The sequence below is a fragment of the Sorex araneus genome, chromosome 6 (assembly GCF_027595985.1).
Source record: "Sorex araneus isolate mSorAra2 chromosome 6, mSorAra2.pri, whole genome shotgun sequence".
Taxonomy (NCBI): Eukaryota; Metazoa; Chordata; class Mammalia; order Eulipotyphla; family Soricidae; genus Sorex; species Sorex araneus.
This window is the reverse complement of record NC_073307.1, coordinates 101,127,316-101,154,313: the sequence shown is the minus strand read 5'-3', so window position 1 is coordinate 101,154,313 and position 26,998 is coordinate 101,127,316. Positions and strand designations below refer to the sequence as shown.

Below are 26,998 nucleotides of genomic sequence, written 5' to 3'. Positions count from 1 at the left end.
GGCAGCCACCTCGGGAAGGACAGAGAGCACATGATTCCTTCTGGGGAGTCAGTCCCTCCTCTGTCCCTCCTACTGGCGATCCCGCCTGTTGTGCTTCGCAGGTTCAGCAGTGCCAGGCTTTTGCAGACTAGAAAAGCTCTTGCCTTTTGTCCAAAAGGATGGCACTTTCCCACCCGTGCCTGCTATATCCAGTGCTGACGAAGCACTCACTTCCTCACTTCGCTGGACCAGCTCTCTGGCCCTTCTGAGATTTTGGTTACCCAGCAACCTTTCCTTTTTTTTTTCTTTTTTTGGCTTTTTGGGTCACACCTGGCGATGCACAGAGGTTACTCCTGGCTCTGCACTCAGGTATTACCCTTGGCCGTGCTCAGGGGACCATATGGGATGCTGGGATTTGAACCCGGGTCGACCGCGTGCAAGGCAAACGCCCTACCAGCTGTGCTATCTCTCCAGCCCCCCCTTTTTTTTTTTGAAAGGCTGTAGGGTGGGGGCGGTAGGGTAAGGCTTCTACCCTGCAGCTGGAGAGTTTTCACCTGGTTGCTAAATCCAGAAATAGAGACTATGATCTAGGCACTGCTTTCAACATTCCACTTATTTCAGCCCTGGGTGAAGGAGCCAAACAGAGCATCAGGGAAGGGGAGGAAGGAGGAAGGGAGGGGAGGGAGGAGAGGAGCGGGAGGGGAGGGGAGGGAAGGGGAGGGGAAGGGAAGGGAGAAGAGGAGAGGGAGGAGATGGGAGGAAAAGGAAGGGAGAGGAGGGGAGGGGAGGAGAGGACCGCGAGTGAAAGGGAGGGAGGGAAAGGGGAGAAGAGGAGAGGGGAGAGGGAGAGGGAGGGGCCACTGGGGCGAGGGCTGGGACCCGAGGCAGAGTCCTTGGGTCCACTTCTTCCTCCCTCCTTTTGCGGCAGGGACCAACAATCTAGCCCGAAGAAGGCAGGAGTGAAAAGCCAGCCCGGCGCGGGCTGGGAACTGCGGGCCGGGGCGCTGGTTCCGGTGCTACGAGCAGAGCAGGCTGATGGATGGTGATCGCCCAGCCGCTCGCCCGGCAGCTCAAGCGCCGGGTAGAGATTACAGAGATGGGGAGCTAGACGGAAGCCTTAAGCCGCGCATCCGGACTGGAGTGACCGCAGGGGCCGGCCGGCCCGGCCCAGGGAGGTGGACAGGCCACTCTCGCCCCGAATCAGAGGCACGTGGAAATCTGCGGGTCCCGGGTGACACTTTTGCAGCCAAGCAATGATCAGAGGAGAAAGGGCCACTTTCTGTGGGTCGCGTTCGTGCAGGCACCCCCAGCTGCCTCCCGGTCCTCGCCTGCACTTGGTAGCACCTGGCTGATCCCCTAATCTCTAAGGAGCTCAGGGAAATGTCCCCACGCGCCCCCGCATGCTCTGTAGGAGCCTCGGGGGACTGCAGCCATGAGCCCCGCTGCCCCGGTAAGTGGCACCCCAGGCCAGGAGGTCCAGGGTGGGCGAGGGTGGTGTCTTTCTCAAAAGGGATGGAGTGGGGGGAGGGAGAGCTGGGGGGGTGTCTTTAGGACCCTGGTAGGCCCTGTCCCCAGATGCCACCCTGGGTCTGTCCCCAAGTGTGGGCCTGTGGGCTGAGATAGTCAAGGACAGTTCCTGGCAGGACCACCCCAAGCGACACACACAGAAAGGGTCTTCTCTCTCCATTTCGGGGTGGGGTAGGGCCTGTAAAGGGCACTCACAGGGGCCCCTCCCAGCCACTCCCCTCGCAAGAACTGATGGTTTGGATGTGAAGGCCCGAGGGCTCTGAGAGGCTCAGACCTGGAGGTGCCCATGCTGGGGACCACTGAGGCCTCCCAGCAATGCTGTGGATGGGGCCACACGTGGTGCTGGGGATGAATCTCAGGGAGGCCCTAACCCCTGTACTATCTACTCCATCCTTTTGTTTGTTCGTTTTTGGATCACATCCAGGGATGCTCAGGGGTTACTCCTGGCTCTGTACCTAAGAATTACTCCTGGCGGTGCTGGGGGACCATATGGCATGCCAGGGATCGAACAGCAAACACCCTACCTGCTGTACTATATCGCTCCAGCCCTCCATCCTTTTTTTTTCTTTTTTTTTTTGTGGTCGTGGTGCCGGGCATTGAACCCAGGGTCTGACATAGGCAAATGCCAATTCATTTTGACTATGTAGAGGTACTCTCCAAGCCGTAACTCAGATCACCTAACTCCATCTGGAAAAGTCCACCTATGGGCTCCCAACAGATGTCCGAGCTCTTGAGCCTGTCACCCCAAGCCCCCCTACTTGCCCTGAGCCTGGCATCTGTTCCCCCGGCCCTTCCCAGCCTTCCCTGTGACTGCTCTCTGCTACCAAGCACAGGAGATACTGGGTGCTCATTGGAACACCCTGTCCAGTGCTCATACAAGGCTCTTACATTTTCCCTGGGGAACTCCTCAAACATTCAACCTCAAACATCCCTTCCAGCCTCTCAGACAGTTTTCCAAAACTTCTTGGACAAAGCCAGATTCCCCCCCCTTCCTTTTAGGGGGTATTAGTGGGGGTCATACCCAGCAGTGCTCAGGGCTTACTACTGGCTCTGTGCTCAGGAGTCACTCCTGGCAGGTTCAGTGGGCCATATGGGGTGCCAGGAATTGAGCTGGATCAGCTGCATGCTCGGCAAGTGCCCTGCTGGCTGTCCCTTCCCTCTGGCCCTCTTCTTTTCCACTTTAAAATCACACTCGCACTCCGTGTTTTTTCCATGTTGTTCCTTCCACCAGACAGAAAGTTGGGTTAGGGAAGAGGGGTGTGTTGGCAACTTCTCTGTAGCCTTCACAGTCCCCAGAGCTGTGCCAGGCACCGCATGAGGACAAAGCAAGGAGGAACTAGGAGCTTGGCTTCTCCTAGCAATACCTTTTGTGAGTGTGTGTGTGTGTGTGTGTGTGTGTGTGTGTGTGTGTGAGTCTTGAACCCAGAGACCTCACTCATACAAATCAAATGTTCTACCCCTGAGCTACATCCTGCAAGTTTACTTTTTCTATTTTTTGGGGGGGAGGGGAGGTCATACTGGGCGATGCTCAGGGGTTACTCCTGGCTCTGCACTCAGGAATTACTCCTGGTGGTGCTTGTGGGATTATATGGGATGCTGAGGATCGAACCTAGGTTGATTGTCTGCAAGGCAAAACACCCTCCCCGCTGTACTACGGCTTCTGCCCCTTGCGACTTTGCTTTTTCTAGACAATGAATTCAGTATACTTAGGAGAAAGCATTTCATGATAAATGAGTGACTAAGGGTCATGGCAGACTAAGTGGCAGCTGCCGTCATTCTGCAGTGCTCCCGCTGAGCACCGGGCACCTCCAGGGAAGAGCAGGCAGATGGCCTCCTTCAGAGCCACAGACTACAAGTCCCAGAAGACCTCACGCACGCACACTCCCCCCCACACGACACGCCCCTTCGCTGGGGTGGGGCGGGACCCGGGCTGGGGGCGGGGCCGGGGCTGGGGCCCTGGGCGCTGCCCGGGGAGTGGACTGCCCCAGGCGATCTAGGGCACAGAAGGCGCAAGCGCAGCGGGTTGGGTGACTGCAGCATCAAGTAGCGGCCTTTTGGCAACTGAATCTACAACAGGTGTAGACAGGTGGGTGAACCGAGAGGGCTTGGGAGGGGGAGGCAAGGGGTTCCAGGCTCTCTAGTCTCAGGTGAGAGGGGAGGGAGGCAAGGTGGGGCGTGCGGGGGGAGCAGGGCTGGAACGCCCGGGCCTCACCAGCCTAGGTGTGCCAGCCCAGGTGTGCCAGCCCTTGCTACGCAGCAACAGGTACTAGCTGGAGGGGGAAGGGCAGAGGCACTTGAAGTAAGTCACCCTCAGGAACGGGGCCGCCTCGATTCAAGCTCCATCATATTCGTGGACACGTCATTTGCTGTCCACATTAGCGATCTAACAGTGACCGGAAAGTGGGGTGGTGGCAAGGGGAGGTAGTTTGTGTGTGATTCCCAAACTTTGCTGCCGCCCCCGGGCACCGTTGACAGCCTGACACTTGCCTCCCACTCCCAGACTACTGATTTAATTGGTCTGGGGCATGGCCTGGGGTCTTCCAAGCCCCTACTGGTAAAGCGATTGGAAGCTGGGTTTGGTCCATGTGGATCCCAGCTGGGCTGCTGACTCAAGTACCCCTGTGAGGTGAGTGGTTCCTCTGGCACCAGCATTCTCTAACCCAAGGGAACAGCGTGGATGGTTGTGAGGCCTCAAGGGAGCGAAGATCAACACTGGAAGGTGTCGCTCAGTCATCGCTGCTGTGGGACTGGCCTTTTAATGGGCCGGGAGAGAGTTCGAAGGGCTGCAGCCCCTCAGAGGACCCAGCTCCATATCCCAGGACCTCTGCTCTCTCCTGCGGGTATCCAGTTCCGTATCCTGGACCACTGCCGTCCCTGCACAGTTGGGGAGAGTCCCCTCCCCCACAAAATACCAAACCAACCCTAGTGTTTATGTACTTTGTTCTTTTGTTCTTTGGTTTCTTGTTTTGGGACCACATCTGACAGTGCTCAGGGCTTACTCCTGGCTCTGTGTTCAAGAATCATTCCCGACAGGGATTGTGAGACCATCTCGGGTGCTGGGGCTGGAACCTGGGTTAGCTGCATGCCAGGCAAATGCCCTACCTGTGATACTATTGCTCCAGCCCTACTCATGCACAGTAAACAGCTCAGGTGAAGCCCAAATGTGAGGGTAGCCTTTCTATCTTGAAAACCCCTCCTTCATGGCTGGGATTTTAAATGTTGTGTTGCTAGTATTTCAGAACTGCAGGGGCTGATCTGCCGAGTGCCTCTCTCAGGCTGGAGAGACAGTACAGGGGACCAGGCACCTGCCTTGCACACAGTCAGTCCCAGTTTGATCCCTAAAAGCAACCTCCCACCTTCCTGGCATTGCCGAGTGTGGTTCCAAACCAAAAGAGTTTGGCATTGCCGATTGTGGTCCCGAACCAAAAGAGTTTGTTCCCTCCAAAAGAGTTCCTCTCCCTGCCTCCTACACAGACTTTTACAGAGCTACAGAAGCTGTTGAGTTGATGGAGCAGACGAGGACTCCAGTTCTGGTCCCCATCCTTCCAGCACAGTCTCCCACCCTCTGCCTGCTGGCTTGCCTTTGTTGCATCTTTGTTTATTTGTTTCGGGCCACACTTTGCAATGCTCAGGGGTTACTCCTGGCTCTGCACTCAGGATGGAGAGTGTGGGGGCCAGCACAGTCACTCCTGGCAGTGCTCAGGGGACCATATGGGGTGCCAGGGATTGTACCCAGGGTAGGGATTGAACTCAGGTCAGCCGTATGCAAGTCAATACTCCAGCCTTTTGTTGCATCATTGCTTGGGTGGGTGGGTGTTTGGGCCACACCCAGTGATGCTCAGGGGTTACTCCTGGCTCTGCACTCAGGAATCACTCCTGGCAGGGATCGGGGGATCATATGGGATGTGGGGAGTGGAACCTTGGTTGGCCACATGCAGGGCAAGCCCTACCCATGTACTATTGTCCTGTCCTGTTGGCCACACTTCTTTATGGGCTCTGGATAACTCTTAAGAGCAAGGGGCATGGGGGTGACAGGACCAGGGTCTGGGCGCTGAGCCCATGTCTTACGGTTTCTTTACAGGCTTCTTCCGGCTCCACCCTGGAGAGTCCTTTTGAAGAAATGTCCCTGGTGAGGGGCGGCTGGCTGTGGAGACAGAGTGAGTGACACTTGGCCACGCCCATGTCTGTCCTAGCTAGTCTAGGGGAGGGGTTGGGGCATGGAAGGGGTTGTTTGGCTTGAAGGAACCCGGGGTCTTAGTCTCCCTGCTCCTGGATGATGCTCTCTGTTGGCCTGGAACATCCTTTGTATCCCGGCGGCTTGCTGACTCTGGATTCTTTCTGGCTCCTGTGAGGAGCCCTCCCTCACTCTCCCTTGAACTCCCCACCCCGGTGCTCCCTGTAGCACTAACCTGGTTTTGTGGGTCCGTTCCTGGTTTCCCACAGCCTCCCATGGCCGTTTTAGCGTTGATTTTCCTCTCTATCCTACCTGTGGCCCCCACACTCTCCATCTGTGTGGGCCCCAGGGGTTGGGTCTGTTCCTCTGTGGTCCCCAGGGCTGACCCCAGGACAAGGTTTGTGCAGATTGAAGACAGTCTCTGTGCTGAGTTTATTGGTCTCTAAGCAGCTCTCACATCCGTGTGCATTCCCGTTAAGATTTCCAGAAACCAAAAAAGCCCGAGTCTGAAGTGTGGACTTCTAGACCCACCTCGGACCTGGTCAGGGCTGCAGGCCTGGAAGCCCCTGGCGCCCCATTCTTAGCTCAGCAATCCATGTCCTGCCAGGATGCGGAGTGTGGGAGGTTTTTTTATTTTCTTTTTGGGTCACACCCGGCGATGCACAGGGGTCACTCCTGGCTCATGCACTCAGGAATCACTCCTGGCGGTGCTCAGGGCACCATATGGGATGCTGGGATTCGAACCCGGGTTGGCCGCGTGCAAGGCAAACACCCTACCGCTGTGCTATCGCTCCGGCCCCCGAGTGTGGCAGGTTTTGACCTTAAAGACAGACCTCAAGGGGCTGTGGGAAATGGCTCACAAGGCTGAACCTGTGTTTTGACCTTGGAATAGCCCCTGGCCATGGTCAGATGTGGCCCCAAAACAGAGACAGAAAGACCTTGAGATTTAGGACTCTGAAATCCCTCAAGAATGGGCCTGGGGCGGGAGAGATAGTACAGGGCTAAGGCACTTGCCTTGCATAGGCCTGAGCCCTGGTCCCTCCCCAGTGCCTCACCACCAAGCCTTGCTCCTGAGCGGAGTGGGAATTGCCCCTGAGCATCACTGGCAGGGCCCATAATCCAGCCCCCGCCCTCACCAGCGCCTCTCCAAAAACTGAACGTTGGCTGCTTGCCCATGTGGCACTCAGCGACTCTGAGCTAGGCACAAGGGGAAGGGCTGCTGCCATGTCAGGGGGTAGCCTGACAGGCAGGCGGCTTGCCGGTGAGTGAACTTGGGCCCCGGCACCTGCCTCAGCCCAGGGCTCTGGACTCTCGCACAGGCTCCATCCTCCGCCGCTGGAAGCGGAACTGGTTTGCCCTGTGGATGGACGGGACCCTGGGCTACTACCATGATGAGAACGCACTGGACGAAGAGGACCGTGTGCTCATCCACTTCAATGTCCGAGACATCAAGATCGGCTACGAGTGCCAGGGTGAGCTGCGCCCCTCTGCCGGGGACGTGGGCGGCCTTCCGGTGGGAACCGGCTTGGAGGGCTCTTCGCGGCTTTCAGGGACTTTGCACCGACCCTGTTTCTGGGCTGCCATCAACTCCAATTTCTGTGGCCCTGATTCTTGAGATCTCTATGATTAGGAAACAAACAGCTCAGTGGGCTGGGCACGGGCTTTGCAGGAGTGATGCTGGACCCAATCCCAGGATGGCCAGGAGCGAGCCCTGAGCATTGAGATGAGAGTAGCCCCCCGTGGGGCTGGAGAGAGAGCACAGCGGATTAGGTGCCGACCTGCACTCGGCCGACCCAGGTTCGATCCCCGGTATCTCATATGGTGCCGGGAGCATTGCCAGAAGTGGTTCCTGGGTGCAAAGCCAGCAGTCACCGATGAGCATCTCTGGGTGTGGCCCAAACCCCAAACAAAGAACAAAGTTCCTTTCTGAGTTCATCCCTGTGTCAGACCCAGATCTGAAACTGGGGTTGGGAGGGTGACTCAGCCTCAGCACCTGCTCTCTTGGTGCTAGTGCCTTGGTGAAAGGAAACAAAGCTGCTTAGAGAGGTGAAGTGGCTGGTGCAGCCTCACGGCAACCTCACCAATGCTCATTACTCTAACAGGGTCATGGGAGAGGGCTGGACCAAATTATAGGGATGGCACATTGTGAAAACGTTGGGGTGGGGGTAAAGAGTAGAGCAGAGAGGCTGGGGACACTGGGGATCAGGCAGCTGCCTTGCATGCAGGTGACCCCAGATTGATGCCTGGCACCACATATGGTCTTTAAGCACTGTCAGGAGTGATCTCTGAACACAGCCAGAAGCGACCTGAGCCTATATATCCCCACCACCACCTCTCACCTCCCACCAAAATAAAGGGGTAGCAGAGAGGGCCAGGGATGCCTTACTTGTGTGAGACTCTGTGCTCCACCCCGACACACCACACATACGCACATACATGTGCACAGACACACACATAAACACATACAGACACACACACAGACACACATGCACAAATACACGCACACAGGCACACATACAGACACACACAGACATACACACAGACACACACAGACCCACACAGACACACACGCATACAGGCACACAGACACACAAACAGAGGCACAGACACACGCACACAGGCGCACACACAGACACACACACTCACAGACAGGCATAGACACACACAGATATGCATAGACACACAGACACATACACAGATGCACACAGAGACACACACAGACACACATAGACATGTGCACAAATAGACACAGACATGCACACAGAGACATGCACAGACACAGACATACAGACGTGCATAGACACACAAACACAGACACACAGACATACACGTGTTGGCAATGCTCAATGCACAGGACCCAGAGAAATCAGCTCCTGTTTTTGCTCTGGGTTGTGGGCCGGGGGCAGGGCCGGGCCAGTGAAAAGTCTGCGTGTGACTGTCCTAGATGTGCAGCCCCCCGAGGGCCGGAGCCGGGACTGCCTGCTGACCGTGAACCTGCGGGAGGGCTCCCGCCTGCACCTGTGTGCCGAGACCCGCGACGACGCCCTGTGAGTGGCCCCGGGGTGCGGGCAGGGAGGCCCCTGGGCACGGGCCAGAATCCTCCAAGAGAGGACTGCAGGGCTCAGTGCGGGCCCAACCTGCAGGGCACTTGGGCTGTGTCCTGCCCTCGAGTGGGCCCTGGCCACAGAGTCTGATTCTCCAAGAACCCCCTCTTCTAGCTGGCCCGGCGGGGGCTTTGCTCTGAGGAGAACCCTCGCCTGCCTCACGGAGACAGCCCCCCTTCCAAGAGCTCCCCACGCCATGGTCCTGCCCCGAGAGACCCCCCTCACATTCTTCCCCTGCCTACTCCTGGGGAGAGTGGCCCTGGCTCTGAGGGAAACGGGGTGTGTGGGAGTGGGGGCTGCTGAGCTCCGGCAAGACAAAGCACAGAGCGGCCTTGTCCACCCCGCCAGGTGCCATGGCAACCGACAAAGGCCCAATTGTCCAGTGTCCACTCGGCCTTGCCCGGGGCGCCAGGGTCAGAGTGCCAGGATCTGTTTGTAGGTTTGGGGTGGGGAGGAGAGGCCCGGGCGTGTGGGAATCTCGGCCCCTGTGAGACCAAACACGCCCAGCTGTTGTACAGATGGGAAGAATGGAATTTCTGGAGGGCAGAGACTTCGGACTGAGAATGAATTAGGATGAACCGGAGAAGTGACTCAATGGGCACAGGCTGGGCATGTGGGTGGCCCGGATTTAGTCCCCAGTACCAAATGGTCCCCAAGTGTCGTCAGGAGCACCCCACCCCCGGAGCACTACTGAGTGTGACTCACAAACACCAACCAACCAAAAGAATGAACTGGGGAGTGATAGCACAGTGGGTAGGGCATTTGCCTTGCACACAGCCGACCCGGGTTTGATTCCCAGCATCCCATATGGTCCCTTTCCCCAAGCACTGCCAGGAGTAATTCCTGAGTGCTAGAACCAGGAGTAACCCCTGAGCATCTCCCGGTGTGACCCAAAAAGGAAAAAAAAAAAAAAAGAATGAACTGGGAAGTTCCAGCTCAACTGAAGGATGTGGCAGCGACTGGTCAGGGGTGGGGGCACCTTTGTTACCCAGGGGAGCCCCCCTGCACTGGAGATTGGGCTGAGGAGGAGAATCTGAAATGTGGGGCTCAAGGCCCCCTGCCTCAGACTCAACCTCATGCTCTGGTGGGTTTGCTTTGCAGAGCGTGGAAGACGGCGCTGATGGAGGCCAACTCCACCCCGGTGAGCCCCCGCCCCTCCCCTCACCCCTTGGCCCTCCGGTGAGCTCCACCCTTTCCCTCACCCCTTGACCCTCCAGTGCCCCCTGCCATGGACCTTGGGGATGCAGACTCGGTCTCTACCTGCTGGGAGGTCTGGCTTCACTCCTGTAAGCAAACAGCCTCACCTGCCGAGTCCCCAGTGAGACAGGTCAGAAGTCCTGAGGGCGCCTTCCGGGAGCCACGTTTCTGGGACCAGCTTTAGTGAACCGTGTTGCAGCAGGTGTGGCGGTGCCAGAAAAGCCCCAGCAGTTCCTTATGGGTTCTGTGGGGTTGTGGTTGTTGCTTCACCTTTTGTTGTTGTTGTTGTTTTGTTTTGTGGCAGGGCTTACTCCTGGCTTTGTACTCAGGAATCACTCCTGAGTAATCCCATATGAGGTTCCAGGGATTGAACTGGGCCAGCCATGTGCAAGGCAAGCACCCTACCCACTGAGCTACCTCTCCAGCCCATGGTTGTTGCTTTTCTCTGCATCGAGGACAAAGCTTCAGTGCAGGAGGGCTGTCCCGGGGCTGAGCACAGGCTTGGCCTGCAGGAGGCTGTGGAGCTCAGTGCCAGCACCACACAGTCCTGCACACTTTGCCGGGAGAGGCTTCCGAGCACTGAGCTGGGAACGGGCCCTGAGTACTTCCCAGTGCGGCCCCTCCAGAAACACTCAGCCCCATGACAGATAGTTGTTGAGTTTTGACTGTGTATGGGCCCGTGCCAGGCGCCAGGAACCGGAGGAGTCAGGAGGTGTGGCCAGGCCCTCCAAGCTGGAGCGGGAGCCAGGGTGAGGTCATCCAGCCCCGTTACCTGCTTCCATGGCTCCGGGACATGATGCTCTGACACAGACAGACAGAGATGTGCTGGACTGCGCTTCAGGTAGCTAGCTGCCTCCTTGGGTGGCCAGGCCAGGTAGGGGCAGGGAGCGTGGGATGTGTGTAGGTGGGGCAGACATGAGAATTAGGATGAGCCCAAAGAATGACAGAAAGAAACAAGGGGAGAGTGATGACAGAGGGAACAGCTTAAAAAAAATTTTTTTTTCTATTAAAGAACTGTGATTTACAGAGTCATTGATAGTTGAGTGAGGGCTTCACTGGTGACAAGGCTGTGTGGAGTAGCCACAGAACCAAAACATGCAAAACAAAACTGAAAACATGGACGGAAGCTGAAGCCGTGGGACTCCGAGGGAACAGCTTTCCGGGCAGTGGGAGCTGCACGTGCCCTGAGCGGGGTTAGACTGGCCAGAACTGAAGGAGGCGGTGTGAGCTCAGGGGTGAGGGCGTTGGCGGCCAGCTAAAGATAAGGGTCTGCTCAGAGCGCCAGGAGCCAGACACAGTTTTTCAGACAAGCAGTGGAGGGTTTGGTTTTTGTTTGTTGGTTTGTTTTTATGGGGGAGGCCTACACCCGGAGATGCTCAGGGCTTACTCCTGGCTCTGCACTCAGGGTCCCTCTCGGAGAGCCCGGCAAGCTACCAAGACTATCCCGCCTGCACGGCAGAGCCTGGCAAGCTCCCCGTGGCATATTTGATATGCCAAAAACAGTAACAATAAGTCTCACAATGAAACGTTACTGGTGCCCACTTGAGCAAATCAATGAGCAATGGGACGACAGTGCTACAGTGCTGCACTCAGGAATCATTCTTGGAGGTGCTCATGGGACCCTATGGGATGCCGGGGATTGAACCCGGGTTGGCTGCATGCAAGGCAAATGCCCTCCCCATTGTCATGTTGCTCCAGCTCTTGCTGTAGTTTTAAGCAGCCTGTGGCAGGGCAGGGATTGAGGGGGCCAGAACAGGTGAGAGAGGATGTCCTGGGACCAGTGGGACAGGACAGTCCAGGTGTCTGTCTGCACTCTGGCCTGGCTGGCCAACACGTGGCTGAGTCGGACACTGAGGAGGGGTCCGCAGAGCGTGGTGATTGGTGGGGTGGAGGGTGCAGAGCTGCCCAAAGCCTCCAGTGTCCCCATTGCTGGCCCCTGGCTCTGGTTCACCCCAGAACCTTAGGACAGCTGCCCCCATGCATGACGGGATTTTGAATCCCATTTTACAGATAGGTAAGCAGAGGTACAGAGGTTGGGAGCACTTAATCCAGAGGGTTCTCCGGGCAGGAAGAGGGCCCGGGCAGACCCTCTGAGCACTGACACGTGGAGGGAGCACATGGTCAGACTTCGGGGAGCGAAGTGAGCTGCTGGCTGGAAGCTGGAGAAGGGAAAGCTGGATTGCGGAGCGGGGGTGCTCAGCCCAGTGGAGGGGCTTCGCTACTTTGGGGAACCTGGCTCTGGGCATCAAGTACCCCTCATGGAGGGTCTATCCTGAGAGGGGGGAGCCTCGGGCGAGGTTGACCGCTCTGCCCCCAGGGACTCTATGAAGTGCCCATTCCTGCTCTGCCTGTCCTGTCCTATCTTGCTCACCACAGACACACACTCACAGCCCACACACACCCCACGCCCGGCACACATGCAGCCTTGCTCACCACATACCATACGAACACTTCACATACATACACCACACACGCATACACACACTGCACATGCACACACACCACACACGCATACACATCACACACAGCAACCCCCACACCTCCCTCATATGCCACGTAATATATAAGCACTTCACATACATACGCAGTACACCACACACCTATGCACACCACACACATCACACACAACACGCCCTCACCCCCATGCATACAGCCTAATATACCACATAATATACATACATACACACATCACATATACCTGCACTTCACATATTCCATGCATACAGCCCCATATATCACATGCCATATAAACACTGCACATACACATACCCCACATAGACACACAGTGTCCTGAAAGTCACACACAGCACATATGCACCCTCACACACGTGCATGCACACACACCACCTCTCACACTCCGCATGTACAACACAGGCACCTTCCCCTTCACCCTCCTCTTTAGCCCCCGCCCCATGGCCCCCCGTCCTCCCCCTCCCGTGGCTCTGTCTCTGTGTCCGTAGCACTGCGTCTGTCTGTTCTCACTGCTGCCCATGTCTCCTGTCTGTCACGTGCCTGTGGTGCAGACTCTGTGCTTTGTCCCTCCACGCTGCAGGTTTCTGCCCCACTGGGGCGGGTGGAGATTCCAGGGGGAGCCCCCTTCCCTCTGCAGGGACACAGGGAGAGCCACACCCGGGGCAGGGCTGGAGGCTGGAGTTGGCAGGTGCGGACCCTCAGAGCCGCTCATGGAGCTCCAGCAGCCCGCAGGGCAGGTGAAGCCGCGCTCGGCTGCATGCCAGGCTCTCATCCTCCTCTCGCTGGTCCTCTCCAAGCCTGCCTGGGGCATGAGGGACGTCCCCTCCCCCAGCGCGGCCAGCAGTGAGGCCCAGTGTCCTAGGAGGCCCTGCCCAAGAGTTGGGAGCGCCTCCAGGCCTGCGAGGCCACTGACACCAGCCCCCCCGCCCCGCGCCCCTTTCTGGGGTTCTGTGGCTCGCGCAGGCCCCCGCTGGCACTGTCCCTCCCAGGAGCCGCAGGCTTTGCCCCACGGTCAGGTGTGGGAGCCGCACGTGGAGTCCCTGTAAGTTTGAGAGGCGGATCTGGGTAAGTGCTGGCTTAGCCCTCCTGTGTCCACTCTGGTCTCCAGGATGTCCCTCCAGACCTGGTGCCCGCTCGTGAATGTTCCATGGCTCCCCACACCCGCAGCCACAGGCCCACGGCCTGAGCTGGGATCTGCCCTGGCCGTGTCACCCTTCCCTGTCAGCAGCCCTGCCTGTCCCTCTGAGCCCACCCGCCCTTCCCTCCTCCAGCCTCTGCACACGCTTCTCTCCGCTTCCACCTTCATCCTCACCGGACAAAGGGCTGCTGGTCCTCTCAGATCCACATCAAAGCTGCCACCTCCCCAGGGAGCTGCTCCCAACCCTCCAGGCAGAGTCCTGGCCCTGGGGATCCCCGCCCTGTCTTCAGCCTGCCAGTCGGGCTGTGTTTGTTTCTGCCTCTGTCCTCTCCCGAGACCAAAGCCAGTGCCCCGTCTGCTCAGCAATGTCTCTGCAGAGTCTGACACAGGGATGGGTATACAGCAGGCACTCAAGGGGTGCTCACGGGACCTTGCGTGCGGCCAACCAGAGTTTGCATCCCTGGAACCTCATATGATCCCCCGAGCCCCACCAGAAGTAATTCCTGAACACAGACCCAGGAGTAAAATCCTGAGCACTGCTGGGTGTGACCCTAAAACAAACGAAGGAATGTTCAGGGGTGGGACCGTCTTTTCTCACCCAGCTTATGAGGGTGGTGGGAGTCTGGCACCAGGAGGCCTCAAGTGGAGTTCAATAAGGGAGAAAGTGATAGAGGAGGGAGAATGGTCTTTGATGGCATCACTGTTATGTGACTGTAGTTCAGTCTGTCTATCTGCCTGTTCTCCTGGTGCTTTCGGAAAGCAGGATGTAGGGATAAACCCGCTCTCTCTCCCCAGTGCTCAGCCTGGTCTGGAATGGGCTCAGGATGCTTGTAGCACATCCCTGTGGCCTTAGTCAACTATGCACTCTCTCCAGCATGGTGGCCATCTCTGCAGCTGTGTCTGGGCACCACTCACAGACTTGCCAAAAGGTTAGGTCCCAGCACCAGATGCTCTTTGATCTGTAGGTTGAGGATGGGAGTTGAAGCTCTGGCTTAGGTTTTTTTTTCTTCCCTCCCGGCTGAGAGACAGCTCAGTGGGCTGAATGCATTTTTTGCATGCAGGAGGCTGAGTCTGATCTCTGGCACCACACATGGCCCGCTAAGTACAACAGGAGCAACCTTGAGCACTGATCTAGGAGTAGTCCCTGAGCCACCAGGTATGGGCCAGCCCCTCCCCCCTCAAATTGCAAAACATCTGGACTGGAAAGAGAGTACAACGGGTCAGACACTTGCCTTGTACGTGGCCGACCTGAGTTTGATCCCCAGTATCCCATGTGGTCCCCCAAGTCCACCAGGAGATATTTCTGAGTGCAGAGCCAGGAGTAAGCCCTGAGCACCGCCCGGTGTGGCCCTCACCTTCCCCATTCCCACCCCAAGTGCAAAATATCTGACCTTTGAATTGGGATGGAGCTCAGTGGTGCAGCAGCTGACTTGCCAGTACGAGGCTCTGGGTTTGAATCTCAGCACCACACACACGTTTTGAAAAACACATACGTTTCAAATATTTCTCCAGATGGGGCAGGGAGACTGCTTAAAAGGTGTTGACGCTTGCTTTGGCAGGTGTAGACAGGAGGTTTGACCCCGGGCACCATATGGACCCCAGCGCGCCACCTGCTGGTCGCCAGCCGCACTACATTGCAGGCCTAAGCCCTGCGCCATAGAGCATCCCGGGGCAAGGCCCCGCCCTCCTCCAGGGGCGGGCGGAGGGAGGAGGGAAGGAGGCTTGAGTTCGGGAGGCTCCAGAAGAAAAAAATTTCTCCTGGTGGTTCTGTTGTGTAGAACCACTGAGCCCAGTGGTTCAGCTGGGTTCTCACCGCACCTTGGGAGAGGACAGTGGAGAAAGATGTTCCCCGATCAGGACTGAGAAAATAGCTCTGAGAGGACCTAGAACTGGAGAGCGAGGATTCATCAGAGGCAATCCGTCCCCCTTACTCAAACTCAAACGGCTGGGCCGAAGGGCACTTGGCTGCAATCCCAGGCAATGCGAGCAAACCCAAAACAAAGCCAAATCCCCAGGCCATATAAGTTTGTCTAGCATTGTCAAAAAATAGGCATTCGAAGATTGTACGCCCAAGTCCACCACAGCTTTCCTGAGGAAAAGGGCCAAGTAATCTGCCCTCTTGATCGGCTGGCTTGTCCCCACAGAAGAGGCTGGGCCTGAGCGAGGGATGATGGGAATCACGCTTGGAGAGTCTGTCCTTGGGGCCCCGTTGCCAGGTGACTGGCAGAGTTTACTCTGTGCCTCCCATACCTGGAGGGTAGAAACAGGTGACCCACAGGGAGATGAGGTGTTTTCATTCTCCTCAGGGCCTGCACCTAAACTCCCCTACGAGTAATACTGGGGAGAGGTTTGAATGCTGGCATCTCTCCTAGACATAGAGCCATATCCTGGCCACCTCCACACAGAAGCCCTCTTGGATCCCCTTAAGGCAAGCAGGATGGTCACCTGAGACTGTTTGTCTGAGGACCAGCAACAGGGAAATAACATGAAGATTTCACCTTGGAAAACTTTTTCAGAGTAACTAAATACATGTTGTAACCCGATTCTAACCCGCACCTCTCATCCCATCTTCAACCTTACATAATCTGACTTTGGGGGATGAAGGGTGCTGGGGGTCCAACCCAGGGCTCCACACATGCAAAGTGGTTACTCCTCTACCACTGAGCTCCATCCGGGCCCCTGCCCTCCAGACTGGCTTAGCCCGGCTTCCTCCCCAAACTATTCTGAAGGTGTTTTTCAAAGTCACCCGTAACTCCAAATTGTCAGAATCATGGTCATGAGAATGAGCAAAAGAGCAGACATAGAAAAAAGGCCACAAGACCTGGTTTCTGATGTGGAAGATGCATAGAAGAGGGCAGGGGTGCCAGCCTGATTTTTGGACTTAATGGTGCAGGCATTTAGAGATTGTATTGACAGGAAGAGCAGGCTTGGGCATGGGGGGGGTGGGGAATTGATGAAATCACTAAGATGGGTCAAGTTTAAGTCACCTGGATTCCTCGGGGGAGTTGGGTTGCAATCCAGTTGGAGATTTCGGAGGAAAGTATCTGAGAGGAAGCCCATCCCCTTGCAGGTCTGATCTCCTGAGGGTATCATGAAGAACTGATGTCAATGTATTTATTGGTTCTTGCCAGTCACCTGGGCCTTGGGTGATGATGCTGAAAGTCCTTTCCCCTGGGAAGCCCACATTTGAAGTGTGGGCACAGGGTGGGGGTGGGAGAGGACAGGAAGAAGCACAGTCCATAGAGATCTAGACTAAGGGAGTCCTGGGCTATCTAAGGGGTGGCTGGGGTGGTGGTTGGGGGTGGGAAGGTTCCCCCCTGGCTGAAGGTTCCGCCAGCCAACACTGAGCATTCTCTGAGCACCAATCCTGGCTCTGTGCATGTAACGCCTTTGGTAGAAATCAGGGAAGGTAACATGCCGACACGCCACAGGACCTGGTACATAGTAGATGCACAATAATGATTTTAATGACCTCCCACCCCTTCTCTTCTTTCCCTTCCTTCCTCCCCAATTCTCTTATTTCCTGGGCTGGGGGCACAGCCAGGAACCCCTTCCAATAACTGGGAGAGGAGAGGAATCCACTGGGCTTCTCCAAGTGGAGTCAGTGGGGTGGGGGGAGGGGGGTGCTAGCATGCTGGTCAGCCTGTGCAGGGCAGTTGGGAGCCATGGAGGATTTTCCAGTGTGGGCAGAGTGCGGGGAGACGACCAGTGTGGGAATGTGGCACTCTTGGGAGCTGAATGTAGCGTTTTAAAGGACAGGAGCCCTGCACTACTTCCTGAAGCTACTGGTCCCTGAGATCACCTTTAGAAACTTAGGGGCTGGGTTGGGCTGGCCTGGGTGTGGGGGGTAGGGGACCAAATCAGGGTCTGGGGATGCCAGGCAGCTGACACGCTGGGCGTCTCCAGGTGCGCGTCTACAGCCCATACCAGGACTACTATGAGGTGGTGCCCCCCAACGCGCACGAGGCGACTTACGTCCGCAGCTACTACGGACCAGCCTATGCAGGTAAGTCCCTGTAATCGGGTCCCTGTTTCCTTCTAGACCGAACCTATCAGTTGCGGGTATGCCCGGTTCTTTCAGTGACGACGTCTTTTCCCAGTCGGGGCTTCTCCAGGGCACCCCTACGCTCAGAGTAACATTTGGATCCGCGCTGTTTTGCTTTCTGGGCGGACCGCCCCTCTCTGGACCAGCCTCTGCGGGCCTGGCTGCCCGGCAATACTCGTTCTTGTGCTGGTGGCGACCCCTGGTGGCCAATGCGGGAATGGGCGCCGCTTCCCGTCTGATTCGGCCCATAGCGTCCCACCCAATAGGTGCTTCGAGGTCCTGGTGTTTCCTTGCCAATTTGCCCACAGTCCCGTCTGCAACCGAGCCTAGAAGCCGTGAGGACGGCTCCCGCATCGAGCTGTCAGTTCTGGGGGGCAGGAGTCCCGCGGGAGCACGGCTCTGAGGAGCACGGCTCTGAAGAACTCTCCGTGCTCTGTGCTGTGCTCTCAACTCTCCGGGTTCTCTCTGCAGGTCCCGGCGGCGTGACACACGTCATCGTGCGGGATGACCCCTGTTACAGCTCCGGCGCCCCGCTGGCCATGGGCATGCTGGCGGGGGCCGCCACGGGGGCCGCGCTGGGCTCGCTCATGTGGTCTCCGTGCTGGTTCTGAACCCAGGAATCAGAGCGCGTTCTTGCGGGCGGGCGGAGGATAGCGCCCCCCTGTCTAGTGCCCCCCACCACCCCACTCAGCTCTGCCCCTCTTTGGCCTCTTTTCCTTTTTTAACTCTTTCTGGGTTTGGACCAACAGCTGGCGCTCCCTACCCCTATCCCCAACCAGGGAAGAAGTTTCCATCCCAAGCACAAACATGGCTCAGAAGCCTCAACCTACCACCAGGCACGCCAGAAACGGTTATACTCCCCCAACGCCAGCCCACGACACCGTAGGGCACAGAAAGCAAAACTCAACGGACTTTAAGTTACCCGGGGCCCTGGCTGGCGCCCAGGGCTGACAGGCGAGACAGGCTATTCCATCCTTTTGCTTTCGGCTTGCGGAGGTGGGGGGTGGGAACAGCTGAATAGTCACCTTGCACACGCGAAGATTTGGCAGGTAGTCGAGGGCAAGAGTGCAGAGCTTGTTGTACATCATGGCATGTCCAAGGGGCACTTAAAGGGGCTCTGCTGGGGGCTGGAAAGATAGTACAGTGGGTAGGGTGTTGGCCTTGCATGGGGCAAAACAATCTACATTTGATCCCCGATATCTCTTATGGTCCCCCCAGCACCGCCAGGAGTAGTTACTGAGTGCAGTCAGCAGTGATCCCTGAGCATCAAAGGTTGTGGCCCCAAAACAAAAGGCGGGGATATCCGCTGCACCAGGGTGATGGCAGGACCCCAGTCATGGGTACCCTCCACACGACAAAGCTTGCTGGGTTAGGGGGAGAGGGGGGCTTTCGGAGGGTAAGTGTAATTAAAGTATTGCCTGTTCCCTTACTACTGACACATCTAACCCCCCAGTTCTCTCTAAATCAAGCTCCATCTTTGTCTACTAGCAGCTTCCTGGGTTCTCAGTTTCTTCTGTGCTCACAAAGCCCCTATTTTTAAAGCTGTCAGGATGCCTCTGGGTAGTAACTGGGGTTCCGTTGCTGGGGTCAGGTGAGTTCTTGGGACCTCTGACAGTTGGATGGTGCCCCTGATGGGAAATACATTTATGGTCCTGGGAGCTGGGCTTTGTTCCAGAGATGGCTGCTGCCAGTGGCCTGTCCCTCCTTTCCCGCGACGGCAGAGGGCGCTCTGCCCTGAGGACCACCTACATGTGACTCGGCCTGGAAGACACCAGAGAGCTCCCTGAGTTGCCCAGAGGCGCCCCCTCTGCCCCTCCCCCATCCCCATTCTCCATCCCCAGCAGGAATGCTCCCCTCCCGGCCAGCAGCCTGCTGATGTTCCTTGTACCCGGGGCTCCCCTGACCTGTAGAGACTAATAAAGGTGTGTGGTTGGCGCAGCCCTGGCTCAGGCTTTGTTTGTGGCCCCAGAGGCTCTGTCTCCTGGGACTGTCTATGACTCAGCAGGAATAGGGCCTTCTCTGCTCCGTGGATGCTGAGGCCGTGGAACCGGCAAGGTATGCTGCTGATGTGGGGTGAGTCACTGGACCTCATGAGGCAAGAGGGACTGCATCGGATTCTCTATGGTCTGAGTGAGGAGTGTGCTACGGGGTTCTTTTCCAGCCCGTCCCACAGAAGCCCAAGGAAGGAAAACAGCCTGCCACAGATACCAGGCGTTGCTGGGCCCAGGTACTGAGTGTCACTTACACTTGGCTTTGTTTCCATCTTGATGGCCTCAGGGCCCGCAGTTCCAGACCCAAGCCCTCTGGGTTTCTGTCTAGCCCAGGGACGACTATTCTGGAGGGAGGATTGCAGTAAACAGTGACCTGGGTGGGACCAGCAGACAGGACACAGCCCACATTAAGTCCACTGGGTGCCTGAATCAGCTGATTTGGAAAAGACCAGGGGCCCTATGCCAGGAGGAAGCACAGATGAGAGGGCCCAAACACCAGGGAAAAGGAGTCCGACTCTGCCTCCATCCAGACCAGGGCAGGATATGAAGGACACAAACAGCATAATCCTACTCACCATAATACCCGGAACAGCCAAATTCCTAAGGACAGAAAACAAAACCAAGATTTCTGGAGCTGGGGGAATGCAGCCATCCTTTAGAATAGTTTTCATTTCCTTGAATTTTATGTAGGTGGAAACATAAGACTTAATTTTGTCTAACTTTTCCCACTGGGGTAATTACTGAGTCATCTGTTTTGTTGTGGTTATTAACGAGCACGTCCCACTTTATTGAACTATGCCATAGTTGCATGTACCACAATGTGTTTGTATCTTTAGCAGACATTTGTGTTCTTTGTTTTTGGGCCACACACTCTAGCTCTGCACAGAGGAATCCCTCGAGGCAGTGCCGGTGAAGTGCATGGGATTTTGAGTTTGACTCTGCAAGGCTAGTGCCCCCCCCCACTGTACTACCTGCTCTAGCACCAAGGCTTTCTTTAGTTGGAGAGAGGAATGTCAGGGAATCGAGGACTGGTAGTGCTCAGTGGGCTCTGAGGTGTACGGTGGTGGTGTTAATGCACTTCTGGCCATGATGCTCACACACGCAGCTCCACTGTTCACTGGGGTTTAAACTCTGTAGCTGTGGGGCCTGCTCGGTGTCCCACTTTTTGGCTGGCCTCACACATGTCCTGGTAATAATTCTTGCAGTGGTGCTCACATGCGCTTGCCAGCAGTCATAGTTCCTAGTGTAGGAGCTTGTACACTTATGGTTGTGGTGCAGCCAGCAATCTCCGGTGGCACCAGGGCTCACCGCATAGGCTGTAAGGACTGCACTTCAGAGCATGTGGCACATGGCAAGGATTTGAACCCTGAGCCTTACGCTTGCAAGGCAGTTGTTCAGTCATGTCCTCCTAAGTCCCCATTCAACTACTTTTCATCTATATCCAACTATCACCTCCACCACTGACTGGTCCTTAAGTCATTCTCTCACCCCAGTAGTTAAAATACTTTTAGTCCCCTGGGATTTCTTAGTTTGTAGTTATCTTGCTATTTTTCTGGAATTCATGTTCTTTTCCTAGTTCTAGGGATAAACTAAAGAAGCTAATGCGCCAGCAATTGTTTTCTTTCATATTTTTGTATTTTTGGCAGCAAAAAATATGTCTACTAAAAAAAAAATCTGGGCCTCAAACACAGTTCATGGCTCCATTGAAAGAACCCCAAACCAAATGTAAAACCAAATGTGAAAAGCAGCGTAACTCCAATGCTTGCAGTATAGGAAGACATTCTGCCCACACCAGAAACGACAAGTTCCTTCAAATAAAGAGTATGACCAATCTGCCATATTGAATTGATATTTATTTCAGGACATGCCATGTCAAAATAAAACAAAAAGTCAATCCTTGTCTTTAACAATAATATTGTATTATAAAAGCACTTTACAACTCCATCCCATCTTAGAATATAAGTTACTGGTATGTAGACTAATGATTATCTGAAAGCATTTTCCTATTCAGATCCATAATCCAAGTGCTCTCTGAATATTACAAGGTGACAAGAAGTGGGTAGTGGAGGAGGAAGAGCAAAGTGGGGGGAATAAGGTTCTCCCAGTTAAGGATTTTGTTGCAGTGAAGGGATGAGAAAGGATGAAGATATTTTTGTCTTTTCATCTTTATACTGTGTTAAGTAATGCTTACAACATAAATTCAGCAGGCTTTTCCTGAGCTGCAACTCAGAAATTTTATCCCTGCAAACAATGTATTTACAAATGTGTTTATTAACTTACACAGCAATCTCACAATAACTAGTAAAGATAAAAGGGTGCACTCCTAGTATATTTGTTTGCAGTGTTTTAAGGGAAATACATATTGCCATGGTGATGAAGCGCTAGGTAGATCGAACAAAACATCTAAAAATTGCAGTTAAAAAAAAAAGGGGGGGTGAGAAATAAATATCACCAAAGAAAAGATTAATTATAGCTTAAATATAAAACTAAATCACTAGTTAATTAACCAAACTATACATATCTTAAAAAAAAAGCAAAATTAGCCTGAAAGACCCAACATTTAAAAAATGCTAAAAAATAAGGCATAAATCTGCATAATATTGAGTTTTATTTCTTTTTTCTCTTTTCCCTCTCCTATGTATATTATTCCAGATCTGCCGCTAGGGGCTTCTAAGAAAACTGTTCCCGTTTTCAATTTGACCTCAAATGTCCTGAGCAATGCATTTGCTATTCCACTGAGGGTTCTTTTGTTGGTAAGCTTTTTCAATAGGTTATGATAGTTTTGATCAAGGTGCAAAATTTGAATTCTTCCACTGGTTTTCTGAAAGGAATGTGATTTCTACAATGCCTTCCCTGCATAGCAATTTTTAAAAAATAAGGTGTGTGGGGAAATAAGAGAAATCTATTGCTTAAGGTTTTTTGTTTTCTATTTTTTTCCTTAAAAACAAAAGGTATCTTTTTAAAAACAACAATTTTTAAATCTTGGGAGAAATAGTTCACTAGAGAATTAATCATTAAAAACACGTTGAGATACCTGTTTGCTATTTTCTCCCAGAGTCTAATAAAGCACATGTGAAAAGGTCATTTCTTTTGGTCAGAAACACACTTTATGTTCATTCACTTGTAAGCACTCAATCTGTTCACTAGGGCTCATTTTGAAGATGCACCAGACCCTTTTCTTATTCAAGCACTGCCTACCATGATAGCTGAGTTTTGATCTCAAATCAGTTCTAAATAATTTATATCAGTGCTCAAAAATAATTTTGGACATTTTGGCTCTAGGCCTAGAACAAGTGGTATCACTAAAATTTAATGAAAATTCCAATAGGCCTGATCTGACTGCTGCTTTGCCTCCTCTTGTTTGTTTTGAGGGATGTAGGGAACAAACAGGGAGAGGTTAAGGGAGAGGTGAGAAAAATCAGGAGAGATAAGGAGGTAGGCAAGTGCTGCTGCAAAAAAAATTGCTCCTTAACCAAGCCACACACTGTCGAGATTTCTATCATTTTGAAGTACATTATCATAACATTATAAAGAAAAAAAATGTTAAGAAAATGTATCTTATTTTTAAAGTTACCACTGGAATAAGCTGGAATTTTTGGCTTTTCATAAAATATAAATAATGAAGACACTGACTTTTTTGTGCTTGTGAAGCTAATAGATCATCTCCACGAGACAGGCAGCAATGATGAATTGCAATACGTTATTACCAAAGGGAAAGGGTTTCAAGCCAATATTCACACTGCAGTCAATGAGAGTTAAGGGAGCCAAAGCAGTGAGCTTCCGGAGAAGGCTGAGGATGCCACAGAGGATTAGCAGGAGCAGCCTCCTTCGCTGACTGGTTGCTCCTGAGGCTTCTCCAGTTTTATGTCAATCACTGAAACAAAAGTTAAGGAACTGGGAAGTTTCATTCCAATTCTACTAAGCACCTACATTTCTGGTAAGTCCCTTCCATTTGTTATCTGGCTTCAGAGCCTACACAGTTACGATTTTCTATATAGCAACCTCATCATATGAGAAATTCAAATAATAAGTTTGCTCATTTCTATTATACTCAGAATCAGAATAAAGTTCTATTTATATGAATCTGTACTAAGAAAATGCTATAGATGGCAGAGCGATAGTACAGTAGTGGGTAGGGCATTTGCCCTGCACACAGCTGATGTGGGTTCGATCCCTGGCATCCCATATGGTTCCTGAGCACCTCCAGGAGTTAATTCCTTAGTGCAGAGCTAGGAGTAACCCTTGAGCATCGACAAGTGTGACCTAAAATGCCATAAAAAGTTTTTTAAAAAGAAAGAAAAAAATGCTACAGGAGCAAGAGACCACATAAAGATGACATTCTAGGGGCTGGGAGATAGTACAGTGGGTTAGACACTTGCATTGCACAAGGCCCACCTGGGTTTGATTCCCAGCACTCCATATGGTCCCCCGAGCACCACCAGGAGTGATTCCTGAGTGCAGAGCCAGGAATAACCCTGAACAGCTGGGGGTGGGCCCAAAACTCAAACATATTCCACCCTCCTCACCAACAAAAAACCAAAAGACATTCTTGTTTTTTTTGTTTTAGTTTTTTGGGTCCCACCCGGTGATGCACAGGGGTTAGCTCCTGGCTCTGCACTCAGGAATAACTCCTGGCGGTGTTCAGGGGATCATGTTGGATGCTGGGAATCAAACCCGTGTCGGCCGAGTGCAAGCCATACCCGCTGTGCTATTGCTCCAGCACCCCCTAGACATTCTTTATGGGAATTATCTATAATAAAATTATCTATAATACAAATCTGTAAAGAGCCTACAAAATAGTTCTAACACAGGGAGAGAATTTGATACACAGACTTCAACTCTATAGAACATACTATGCTATAAAAAACAATAAAGGCTTGGAAACACTTGAAATATTTAGAAGTGGGAAGAACTGAATACGAAGTGCTATAAATTTTATAGTTTAATTATATCTACATATGAAACACTGAAAGCTAAATATAAAACAAAATACAGGGACTGGAGCGAGTGTACAGTGGGTAGGGCGCTTGTTTGCCTTGCATGCAGCTGACCCGGGTTTGATCCCCAGCATCCTATATGGTCCCCCAGCACCACCAGGAATAATTTTTGAGTGCAGGCCAGGAGTAACCCCTGAGCATTGCCAGGTGTGACACCCCCCCCCAAAAAAATTCAAAATCCTCTGAATTATTAGACATACATATGCTTTATCATGTCCCATTTGTGAAAGTAGAGGCCATGTTAAAGCTCTTATGAGTCATTATCTAATTGTACTAAGAAATTCTGAATGTTAGAAAAAAGTAGAGAAAATGTGGAGGAAAGCCTATACTCAATGGAAGTAAAAAATGTGAAGGGGATATAAGAACATTCAGCTTAATAAAGATTAAGCCAATAAATTAACCTTAATTAACTGTGTAAGCAGTAGTATGCAAATCGTTAAGATAATATGGATAATCAGATCTCATTTGCTAAAAACAAAAAACCAAAATAAACCCTTGGACACTTCTATGCTCTAAGTGGGGAACACTGGAATGATTTAACAAGGATGGGGGTGGGGTGGGGATGTAGTAGTAGCCTCAGGCATAACCAGGAAGCATTTTTTTCATTTGTTGACTCTTCTAGAGAAGGTTTATTTCCATGGGATGGGGGGGGGGGGTTGTCAGAGATGAACGGTGTGTGTGTGTGTGTGTGTGTGTGTGTGTGTGTGTTAAGGTGCCAACTCCTTTTTCCAACAGGAGGGCAGTAGATCTTTGGGAACCTCTGCTAGCAGCCATCAATTCCTGGTTGAAAAAGAAAATGACACAACAGAGCAAAATTTTTAATTTTTTGTTGTTGTTGTTTGGCGGCCATACAAAGCAGTGCTCAGGGCTTACTCTTGCCTCTGCACTCAGGGAGCACTCATAGAGGGGCGTGGAGGACCATATGAGATGTCAGGAATTGAACCTGGGTAGGCCATGTGCAAGGCAAAAGTCCTACCCGCTGAACTATCTTTTCAGCCCCAATTATTTTCTGACAAAATTAAAAGGATACTGTCTTCTCTGCTTCTGTCCTGTGTGCTTTCCATTCCAGGCAAAGCAGCTGCAACACGTCGGAAAAGCTGTAGTAGAGAGAAAAATGTGGTAACTGGGAAGGAAAATTTAACAGATGGTATGAGTAAAGGTAGATGATCACTGGCTGGTAAGTTAAAGATTGTGGGTTATTCTTCACTTGAACCTTAGCATCAAGAAAGCATATTAATGTCTATTATTAATTCTATAAATGAGTGCTATATGAGAAGTAGCATGCCAAAAAACAAATTTACTGATATAGAGATAAAATCCAGTGGTGCAGGGAGAGCTACTAGTGTCATCCTGGGACCCAGGTACTGTGGTGGGGTGGGTTATGCAGTTCTAGGAATAGAACTTGGGGTGTCACACATGTGCAACATAAACACCATCCCTTGAGCCATACTGCTGCCCCTAAAACCTGCTTTTAATTTTCATTTGGTTGAAAAGCACTGTTAAATAACTCAGAGTTTAAGTGTTTCATGATTTTTTTAAGGCTACTTTGTCTTCTTAATTTATTAAAGCACCATGATCTACAAGTTATTCATAATAAAGTTTCAGGCACATAATATCCCAACACCATATTTTTGCTGAACTAAAATGGAAGCAGAAAGAATAGAAGGACAGATAAAACTAGAATTTTAAGTATTTATTGAAAAGACTTATAGAAAACGAGTGAATTTTTTTATCTACAGCATTAGTTGTCTGGATTAAGGATCAAGTAGAACTATAGCACAGTGGTTGGGCGTTTGCCTTTTACTCGGCCGACCCGAGTTCGGTTCCTCCGCCCCTCACGGAGAGCCCGGCAAGCTACCAAGAGTATCGAGCCCGAGAGGCAGAGCCTGGCAAACTACCCGTGCGTATTGGATATGCCAATAACAGTAACTATAAGTCTCTCAACGAGAGACGTTACTGGTGCCCGCTCGAACAAATCGATGAGCAATGGGATGACAGTGAAAAAAAGAAAAAAAGAAAAAAAAATCATAGCTGTCATGGTTTAAGAGAGCAAGAGAGCTATCAAAGTTTGGTGTTAGCCTCTGTATTTATCCAAAATTTAAGTTAAAATCAAACTTAAAATTGCAGAATGTGACCTTAACATCACTGAGGGTACTACAGAAATTGTACTAGTTGTGTAAATTCCCATTAATCTTATCAATGTAAAACAAACTGCATGAGGGATTCATGATTATCACTAATCAAGTAACATTTACATAAAGCAAGCATATGAGCTGACTCATGAATATAGTTTCAAATATAGATCAGTACAGTAGATTCAAGAATAAATTCTACAATAATGACAAACCTATCAATTGTGCAATTTTTTACAATT

The 26,998-nt window shown here is 52.6% G+C and overlaps 2 protein-coding genes across 3 annotated transcripts in view; one reads left to right on the top strand and one right to left on the bottom strand.

Annotated features, from left to right (window-relative positions):
- Positions 1-3,453: 3,453 nt before the first annotated feature.
- Positions 3,454-19,574, top strand: PLEKHB1 (pleckstrin homology domain containing B1). Its single transcript, XM_055141807.1, has 7 exons — positions 3,454-3,592; positions 5,588-5,663; positions 7,000-7,152; positions 8,625-8,727; positions 9,886-9,925; positions 17,498-17,597; positions 18,108-19,574. The coding sequence occupies exons 2-7, from the start codon at positions 5,627-5,629 to the stop codon at positions 18,245-18,247; spliced, it is 573 nt and encodes a 190-aa protein (XP_054997782.1). The 5' UTR covers positions 3,454-3,592; positions 5,588-5,626; the 3' UTR covers positions 18,248-19,574.
- A 1,886-nt stretch (positions 19,575-21,460) lies between these two features.
- Positions 21,461-26,998, bottom strand: part of RAB6A (RAB6A, member RAS oncogene family) — a 44,346-nt gene continuing 38,808 nt past the window's right edge. For both annotated transcript variants that reach the window (XM_004618199.2, XM_004618198.2), the window contains exons 7-8: positions 25,655-25,721; positions 21,461-23,501 (exon numbers count right to left, since the gene is read on the bottom strand). In XM_004618199.2, coding sequence (XP_004618256.1) covers positions 23,437-23,501; positions 25,655-25,721 — 132 coding nt within the window. In that variant the 3' untranslated portion in view covers positions 21,461-23,436. The remainder of the gene's footprint in view (positions 23,502-25,654; positions 25,722-26,998) is intronic.

Coding starts and splice junctions, on each gene's coding strand:
- PLEKHB1 (XM_055141807.1), top strand. CDS start 5,627: ATGTCCCTGGTGAGGGGCGGCTGGCTGTGGAGACAGA. Junction 5,664..6,999: donor CGGCTGGCTGTGGAGACAGA/GTGAGTGACACT, acceptor ACTCTCGCACAG/GCTCCATCCTCCGCCGCTGG. Junction 17,598..18,107: donor CTACGGACCAGCCTATGCAG/GTAAGTCCCTGT, acceptor TTCTCTCTGCAG/GTCCCGGCGGCGTGACACAC.